Genomic DNA, 10,000 nt, shown 5'->3' with positions numbered 1-10,000 from the left:
ATCCCTCGTCTCCATATCTTTCTCTTTCTGTGTTTCTCTCATCCCCTCGTCTCCATATCTTTCTCTCTTTCTGTGTTTCTCTCATCCCCTCGTCTGCATATCTTTCTCTCTTTCTGTGTTTCTCTCATCCCCTCGTCTGCATATCTTTCTCTCTTTCTGTGTTTCTCTCATCCCCTCGTCTCCATATCTTTCTCTTTCTGTGTTTCTCTCATCCCCTCATCTCCATATCTTTCTCTTTCTGTGTTTCTCTCATCCCCTCGTCTCCATATCTTTCTCTTTCTGTGTTTCTCTCATCCCTCGTCTCCATATCTTTCTCTTTCTGTGTTTCTCTCATCCCCTCGTCTCCATATCTTTCTCTCTTTCTGTGTTTCTCTCATCCCCTCGTCTGCATATCTTTCTCTCTTTCTGTGTTTCTTTCATCCCCTCGTCTCCATATCTTTCTCTTTCTGTGTTTCTCTCATCCCCTCGTCTCCATATCTTTCTCTTTCTGTGTTTCTCTCATCCCCTCGTCTCCATATCTTTCTCTTTCTGTGTTTCTCTCATCCCCTCGTCTCCATATCTTTCTCTTTCTGTTTCTCTCATCCCCTCGTCTCCATATCTTTCTCTTTCTGTGTTTCTCTCATCCCTCGTCTCCATATCTTTCTCTTTCTGTGTTTCTCTCATCCCCTCGTCTCCATATCTTTCTCTCTTTCTGTGTTTCTCTCATCCCCTCGTCTGCATATCTTTCTCTCTTTCTGTGTTTCTCTCATCCCCTCGTCTCCATATCTTTCTCTTTCTGTGTTTCTCTCATCCCCTCGTCTCCATATCTTTCTCTTTCTGTGTTTCTCTCATCCCCTCGTCTCCATATCTTTCTCTTTCTGTGTTTCTCTCATCCCTCGTCTCCATATCTTTCTCTTTCTGTGTTTCTCTCATCCCCTCGTCTCCATATCTTTCTCTTTCTGTGTTTCTCTCATCCCTCGTCTCCATATCTTTCTCTTTCTATGTTTCTCTCATCCCTCGTCTCCATATCTTTCTCTTTCTATGTTTCTCTCATCCCCTCGTCTGCATATCTTTCTCTCTTTCTGTGTTTCTCTCATCCCTCGTCTCCATATCTTTCTCTTTCTATGTTTCTCTCATCCCCTCGTCTGCATATCTTTCTCTCTTTCTGTGTTTCTCTCATCCCCTCGTCTCCATATCTTTCTCTTTCTGTGTTTCTCTCATCCCCTCGTCTCCATATCTTTCTCTTTCTGTGTTTCTCTCATCCCTCGTCTCCATATCTTTCTCTTTCTATGTTTCTCTCATCCCTCGTCTCCATATCTTTCTCTTTCTATGTTTCTCTCATCCCCTCGTCTGCATATCTTTCTCTCTTTCTGTGTTTCTCTCATCCCTCGTCTCCATATCTTTCTCTTTCTATGTTTCTCTCATCCCTCGTCTCCATATCTTTCTCTTTCTGTGTTTCTCTCATCCCCTCGTCTCCATATCTTTCTCTCTTTCTGTGTTTCTCTCATCCCTCGTCTCCATATCTTTCTCTTTCTATGTTTCTCTCATCCCTCGTCTCCATATCTTTCTCTTTCTGTGTTTCTCTCATCCCCTCGTCTCCATATCTTTCTCTCTCTGTGTTTCTCTCATCCCTCGTCTCCATATCTTTCTCTTTCTGTGTTTCTCTCATCCCTCGTCTCCATATCTTTCTCTTTCTGTGTTTCTCTCATCCCTCGTCTCCATATCTTTCTCTTTCTATGTTTCTCTCATCCCTCGTCTCCATATCTTTCTCTTTCTATGTTTCTCTCATCCCTCGTCTCCATATCTTTCTCTTTCTGTGTTTCTCTCATCCCCTCGTCTCCATATCTTTCTCTCTCTGTGTTTCTCTCATCCCTCGTCTCCATATCTTTCTCTCTCTGTGTTTCTCTCATCCCTCGTCTCCATATCTTTCTCTTTCTGTGTTTCTCTCATCCCTCGTCTCCATATCTTTCTCTTTCTGTGTTTCTCTCATCCCTCGTCTCCATATCTTTCTCTCTCTGTGTTTCTCTCATCCCTCGTCTCCATATCTTTCTCTCTCTGTGTTTCTCTCATCCCTCGTCTCCATATCTTTCTCTTTCTGTGTTTCTCTCATCCCTCGTCTCCATATCTTTCTCTTTCTGTGTTTCTCTCATCCCTCGTCTCCATATCTTTCTCTTTCTGTGTTTCTCTCATCCCTCGTCTCCATATCTTTCTCTCTCTGTGTTTCTCTCATCCCTCGTCTCCATATCTTTCTCTCTCTGTGTTTCTCTCATCCCTCGTCTCCATATCTTTCTCTCTCTGTGTTTCTCTCTACTTCTGTTCTGGTTGTCTCAATCCCATCCCTCTATCCCTTTCCCCTTTTCTCATCCTCTCACCCCGTCCTCTCCCTCTCTCTCTTGCCCTCTCTCTGTCTTCCTCCCCTCCTCTATCACACCATCCATCCATCTCTCTCTGTAGGAGTGACCAGCTCAACGTGGGCGACTACATCAAGTCTGTAAACGGGATCAATCTGACCAAGTTCCGTCACGACGAGATCATCAGCCTGCTGAAGAACGTTGGAGAACGTGTGGTTCTAGAGGTGGAATACGAGCTGCCACCTGTCTGTGAGTTCTACTGTTTTAGGACCATGTTGTTATAAATGATACATCAGTCGAATGATTTGATAGGTTCAATAGATACATCAGTCCTGTTGATTTGATAGGTTCAATAGATACATCAGTCCTGTTGATTTGATAGGTTCAATAGATACATCAGTCCTGTTGATTTGATAGGTTCAATAGATACATCAGTCCTGTTGATTTGATAGGTTCAATAGATACATCAGTCCTGTTGATTTGATAGGTTCAATAGATACATCAGTCCTGTTGATTTGATAGGTTCAATAGATACATCAGTCCTGTTGATTTGATAGGTTCAATAGATACATCAGTCCTGTTGATTTGATAGGTTCAATAGATACATCAGTCCTATTGATTTGATAGGTTCAATAGATACATCAGTCCTATTGATTTGATAGGTTCAATAGATACATCAGTCCTGTTGATTTGATAGGTTCAATAGATACATCAGTCCTATTGATTTGATAGGTTCAATAGATACATCAGTCCTGTTGATTTGATAGGTTCAATAGATACATCAGTCCTGTTGATTTGATAGGTTCAATAGATACATCAGTCCTGTTGATTTGATAGGTTCAATAGATAGATACTAATCAATAGAATTGTATTAGTTTAGAATCAAGCTGGATGTATATTAGAGGAAATTGGATCTTCCGTCTGAAGCCAAAGTCCTGAGTCTCCACAATTCCTTTGTTCCTTTCCAGAGTTCAAAGCCACCTTTACCAAACACATCTCACCTCAGTGTCTTTTCCTTTCATGTTCCCAGATCTGATCCAGAGCTTTTCATTCAGACAGGCTGTGTAGTGATGTTACCTCTCCCAGATCTGATCCAGAGCTTTTCATTCAGACAGGCTGTATAATGATGTTACCTCTCCCAGATCTGATCCAGAGCTTTTCATTCAGACAGGCTGTATAATGATGTTACCTCTCCCAGATCTGATCCAGAGCTTTTCATTCAGACAGGCTGTATAATGATGTTACCTCTCCCAGATCTGATCCAGAGCTTTTCATTCAGACAGGCTGTATAATGATGTTACCTCTCCCAGATCTGATCCAGAGCTTTTCATTCAGACAGGCTGTATAATGATGTTACCTCTCCCAGATCTGATCCAGAGCTTTTCATTCAGACAGGCTGTATAATGATGTTACCTCTCCCAGATCTGATCCAGAGCTTTTCATTCAGACAGGCTGTATAATGATGTTACCTCTCCCAGATCTGATCCAGAGCTTTTCATTCAGACAGGCTGTGTAATGATGTTACCTCTCCCAGATCTGATCCAGAGCTTTTCATTCAGACAGGCTGTATAATGATGTTACCTCTCCCAGATCTGATCCAGAGCTTTTCATTCAGACAGGCTGTATAATGATGTTACCTCTCCCAGATCTGATCCAGAGCTTTTCATTCAGACAGGCTGTGTAGTGATGTTACCTCTCCCAGATCTGATCCAGAGCTTTTCATTCAGACAGGCTGTGTAGTGATGTTACCTCTCCCAGATCTGATCCAGAGCTTTTCATTCAGACAGGCTGTGTAGTGATGTTACCTCTCCCAGATCTGATCCAGAGCTTTTCATTCAGACAGGCTGTATAATGATGTTACCTCTCCCAGATCTGATCCAGAGCTTTTCATTCAGACAGGCTGTATAATGATGTTACCTCTCCCAGATCTGATCCAGAGCTTTTCATTCAGACAGGCTGTGTAGTGATGTAGCTGTAGGGGTAATGATTTGTTAATGTAGTGTTTACTTCTCTCCTCAGCTGTTCAAGGCTCTGGGCTGATGTTCAAAAGCGTTGAGGTGACTCTGCACAAAGAAGGCAATACGTTCGGCTTTGTCATCCGAGGTACGTGTGTGTATGTGTGTGTGTGTGTGTGTGTGTGTGTGTGTGTGTGTGTGTGTGTGTGTGTGTGTGTGTGTGTGTGTGTGTGTGTGTGTGTGTGTGTGTGCAATACATTTGCCTTTGTCATCCGAGGTATGTCTAATTCACCGTCTGTATGGTGGCCCTGCATAATGTAACCACGCTGACGGTCTGATGGTTTACATGGAATTATGATTCATTTCTCATTGAGGAGGAAGAAGCGTCGGTTCGCCCTGTGTGTGTGTGTGTGTGTGTGTGTGTGTGTGTGTGTGTGTGTGTGTGTGTGTGTGTGTGTGTGTGTGTGTGTGTGTGTGTGTGTGTGTGTGTGTGTGTGTGTGTGTGTGTGTGTGTGTGTGTGTGTGTGTGTGTGTGTGTGTGTGTGTGCAATACATTTGCCTTTGTCATCCGAGGTATGTCTAATTCACCGTCTGTATGGTGGCCCTGCATAATGTAACCACGCTGACGGTCTGATGGTTTACATGGAATTATGATTCATTTCTCATTGAGGAGGAAGAAGCGTCGGTTCGCCCTGTGTGTGTGTGTGTGTGTGTGTGTGTGCGTGTGTGCGTGTGTGTGAAGACGTTTGACTGGGGTACAGAGGAAAGGAAAGTGATCAGAATATGACCATCTTGTTGACTCTATTTACCCAGTTGGAATGAAGCTTCATTAAAATCAATAGGAACAAACTTTTAGGCTTGCGATCTAAGTAGTACCCTATTCCCTATACTGCGACTTTTAGGGTACATAGGGCTCTGGTCAAAAGTAGTGCACTATGTAGGGAATAGAGTTCCATTTGGGATGCACCCTTAGTGAGTTATCCTCGGCCTTTGAAGAGAGGGAAGAAAGTTAACTTGAAGGTCGACGATACAGAGATGTTGCCACAGCTCATTACTCTCCATCAATTCAACAAGTGTGTTTTTTCTTGTGTATAATCTTTATCTCAGAGAAGATGCTCCTCGAAGAGAGGAACATGAATGGATGATGTCGTGTTCAAACTGTGGGTTCATGTTCTGCTTTAGAATTACTGATGAGGCTAAAATTACTTTATTCAATTGCCCTTTCTGTTGGAAATCAATAACTCCTTCCTGCAGTGAAATCCAATGTATTGCTACTGTGTTTCATGTGTAGATGTTTTATTTAAACCGTTTCCTTTGTAATCAGGTAATACAGTATTAACTTGGTTCTTCAGTGATTTCTTAAAGCACAAATCAATTATATTATCAGGGAGTGATATGTATCCTTGGTTACCGTAGCGACCTGTTTGTGTGATAACTGTTTGTTGGTTTGTTTAGGAGGAGCCCACGAGGACAGGAACAAATCCCGCCCCGTTGTCATAACGACCATCAGGCCAGGTGGACCTGCTGACAGGTGAGATGTTGTATCACTGACTAGACATGAGTAGCAGATCACAGATAGTTCTGGTGTATCAAAGTCTAGACATGAGTAGCAAATCACAGATAGTTCTGGTGTATCAAAGTCTAGACATGAGTAGCAGATCACAGATAGTTCTGGTGTATCAAAGTCTAGACATGAGTAGCAAATCACAGATAGTTCTGGTGTATCAAAGTCTAGACATGAGTAACAGATCACAGATAGTTCTGGTGTATCAAAGTCTAGACATGAGTAGCAGATCACAGATAGTCATGGTGTATCAGAGTCTAGACATGAGTAATAGATCACAGATAGTTCTGGTGTATCAAAGTCTAGACATGATTAGCAGATCACAGATAGTTCTGGTGTATCAGAATCTAGACATGAGTAACAGATCACAGATAGTTATGGTGTATCAGAGTCTAGACATGAGTAACAGATCACAGATAGTTCTGGTGTATCAGAATCTAGACGTGAGTAATAGATCACAGATAGTGCTGGTGTATCATAGTCTAGACATGAGTAACAGATCACAGATAGTTCAAAGATCTGACTTGTATCCATTCATTGTGACATTACCTTGACCTGGTTTAAAACATCAGCAGAGTTCAAGGTTAAGCTGTAGAGCAGTGGATCCCAAACGTTTTATAGTCCCGTACCCCTTCAAACATTCAACCTCCAGCTGTACCCCATCTAGCACCAGGGTCAGCGCACTCTCAAATGTTGTTTTTTGCCCTCATTGTAAGACAGAGAAGAGCTCCAACTTCTTAATCATAGCCTAAATTTTTGTCCAGCACATTGAACATAGTTGCGAAGAGTCCCTGTAATCCTAGATTCAGATCATTCAGGTGAGAAAAAACATCACCCAGAAAGGCCAGTCGTGTGAGAAACTCGTCATCATGCAAGAGGTCAGACAAGTGAAAATTATGGTCAGTAAAGAAAACTTTAAGCTTGTCTCTCAATTCAAAAAATGTTATCAATATTTGCCCCTTGATAACCAGCGCACTTCTGTATGTTGTAAAAGCGTTACATTGTCGCTGCCCATATCATTGCATAGTGCAGAAAATACACAAGAGTTCAGGGACCTTGCTTTAACAAAGTTAACCATCTTCACTGTAGTGTCCAAAACGTCTTTCAAGCTGTCAGGCATTCCCTTGGCAGCAAGAGCCTCTCGGTGGATGCTGCAGTGGACCCAAGTGGCGTCGGGAGCAACTGCTTGCACACACCACTCCACTATGTCTCCCTGTCATGGGTTTGTGCCATCAGTACAGATACCAACACATCTTGACCACCAAAGTCCATTTGATGTCACAAAGCTGTCGAGTACTTTAAAAATATCCTCTCCTGTTGTCCTGGTTTCCAGTGGTTTGCAGAAGAGGATGTCTTCCTTAATTGACCCCCCATTAACGTAACGGACATATACCAGGAGCTGTGCCGGCCCGCCACGTCTGTTGACTCATCCAGCTGTAACACATATAATTCACTGGCTTGTATGTGAAGTAGTAATTGTTTCAGAACATCTCCTGCCATGTCCCTGATGCGTGGTGAAACAGTGTTTGATGGAGACATTGTCTGTATAGTTTTTATGGCCTTTTGCCCCAGCATTGTCCCAGCCGTATCCACGGCAGCAGGAATAATCTTTATTTATTTTATTTTTATTTAACCTTTATTTAACTAGGCAAGTCCGTTAATAAGAACAAATTCTTATTTACAATGACGGCCTACCAAAAGGCAAAATGCCTCCGGGGGCTGGGATTAAAATAAATACAATATAAATATAGGACAAAACACACATCACAACAAGAGAGACACAACACTACATAAAGAGAGACCTAAGACAACAACATAGCAAGGCAGCAACACATGACAACACAGCATGGTAGCAACACAACATGACAACACCATGGTAGCAACACAACATAGACAACACCATGGTAGCAACACAACATAACAACACCATGGTAGCAACACAACATAACAACACATGGTAGCAACACAACATAACAACACCATGGTAGCAACACAACATAACAACACCATGGTAGCAACACAACATAACAACAACCATGGTAGCAACACAACATAACAACAACATGGTAGCAACACAACATAACAACAACATGGTAGCAACACAACATAACAACACCATGGTAGCAACACAACATAACAACACCATGGTAGCAACACAACATAACAACACCATGGTAGCATCACAACATAACAACAACATGGTAGCAACACAACATAACAACAACATGGTAGCAACACAACATAACAACAACATGGTAGCAACACAACATAACAACAACATGGTAGCAACACAACATAACAACAACATGGTAGCAACACAACATGGAAGACAACACAACATGGTAGCAACACAACATAACAACAACATGGTAGCAACACAACATAACAACAACATGGTAGCAACACAACATAACAACACCATGGTAGCAACACAACATAACAACAACATGGTAGCATCACAACATAACAACAACATGGTAGCAACACAACATAACAACACCATGGTAGCAACACAACATAACAACAACATGGTAGCAACACAACATAACAACACCATGGTAGCAACACAACATAACAACACCATGGTAGCAACACAACATAACAACAGCATGGTAGCAACACAACATAACAACAACATGGTAGCAACACAACATAACAACAGCATGGTAGCAACACAACATAACAACACCATGGTAGCAACACAACATAACAACACCATGGTAGCAACACAACATAACAACACCATGGTAGCAACACAACATAACAACAACATGGTAGCACACAACATAACAACACATGGTAGCAACACAACATAACAACACATGGTAGCAACACAACATAACAACACATGGTAGCAACACAACATAACAACACCATGGTAGCAACACAACATAACAACACCATGGTAGCAACACAACATAACAACACCATGGTAGCAACACAACATAACAACAACATGGTAGCAACACAACATAACAACACCATGGTAGCAACACAACATAACAACACCATGGTAGCAACACAACATAACAACAACATGGTAGCAACACAACATAACAACAACATGGTAGCAACACAACGATAACAACACCATGGCAACACAACATAACAACAACATGGTAGCAACACAACATGGTAGCAGCACAAAACATGGTACAAACATTATTGGGCACAGACAACAGCACAAAGATCAAGAAGGTAGAGACAACAATACATCACACAAAGCAGCCACAACTGTCAGTAAGAGTGTCCATGATTGAGTCTTTGAATGAAGAGATGGAGATAAAACTGTCCAGTTTGAGTGTTTGTTGCAGCTCGTTCCAGTCGCTAGCTGCAGCAAACTGAAAAGAGGAGCGACCCAGGGATGTGTGTGCTTTGGGGACCTTTAACAGAATGTGACTGGCAGAACGGGTGTTGTATGTGGAGGATGAGGGCTGCAGTAGATATCTCAGATAGGAGGGAGTGAGGACTAAGAGGGTGCTTTCCCAGGTAAGGGGGCAGTAGCTCTTCGGCTGCATCAGATTCACAACTGTCAGTGTCCATGCTAGCTGGGCTAACAACACATGTAGAATTACTGATGCTGGCATTGGATGTGCTCATGGAAGCAGAACAACTTGTGTCGTTGACAGGTGCAGGTGTAGTACTGCTGGTAGTAGCAGGTGTAGTGCTGCTGGTAGTAGCAGGTGTAGTACTGCTGGTAGTAGCAGGTGTAGTACTGCTGGTAGTAGCAGGTGTAGTGCTGCTGGTAGTAGCAGGTGTAGTGCTGCTGGTAGTAGCAGGTGTAGTACTGCTGGTAGTAGCAGGTGTAGTACTGCTGGTAGTAGCAGGTGTAGTACTGCTGGTAATAGCAGGTGTAGTGCTGCTGGTAGTAGCAGGTGTAGTACTGCTGGTAGTAGCAGGTGTAGTGCTGCTGGTAGTAGCAGGTGTAGTACTGCTGGTAGTAGCAGGTGTAGTACTGCTGGTAGTAGCAGGTGTAGTACTGCTGGTAATAGCAGGTGTAGTGCTGCTGGTAGTAGCAGGTGTAGTACTGCTGGTAGTAGCAGGTGTAGTACTGCTGGTAGTAGCAGGTGTCGTACTGCTGGTAGTAGCAGGTGTAGTACTGCTGGTAGTAGCAGGTGTCGTACTGCTGGTAGTAGCAGGTGTAGTACTGC

The 10,000-nt window shown here is 42.8% G+C and overlaps 1 protein-coding gene across 2 annotated transcripts in view; it reads left to right on the top strand.

Annotated features, from left to right (window-relative positions):
* The window catches only part of grip1 (glutamate receptor interacting protein 1), a 430,214-nt gene that overhangs the window by 241,611 nt on the left and 178,603 nt on the right, over positions 1 to 10,000 (top strand). For both annotated transcript variants that reach the window (XM_082964252.1, XM_082964253.1), the window contains 3 exons: positions 2,434 to 2,579; positions 4,350 to 4,433; positions 5,741 to 5,816. In XM_082964252.1, the coding sequence (XP_082820378.1) occupies positions 2,434 to 2,579; positions 4,350 to 4,433; positions 5,741 to 5,816 (306 nt within the window). The remainder of the gene's footprint in view (positions 1 to 2,433; positions 2,580 to 4,349; positions 4,434 to 5,740; positions 5,817 to 10,000) is intronic.

The sequence above is a fragment of the Salmo salar genome, chromosome 17 (assembly GCF_965601325.2).
Source record: "Salmo salar chromosome 17, fSalSal1, whole genome shotgun sequence".
NCBI classification, from domain to species: Eukaryota; Metazoa; Chordata; class Actinopteri; order Salmoniformes; family Salmonidae; genus Salmo; species Salmo salar.
Note: the sequence above shows the minus strand (reverse complement) of the source record. Positions and strands in the feature narration are given on the sequence as shown.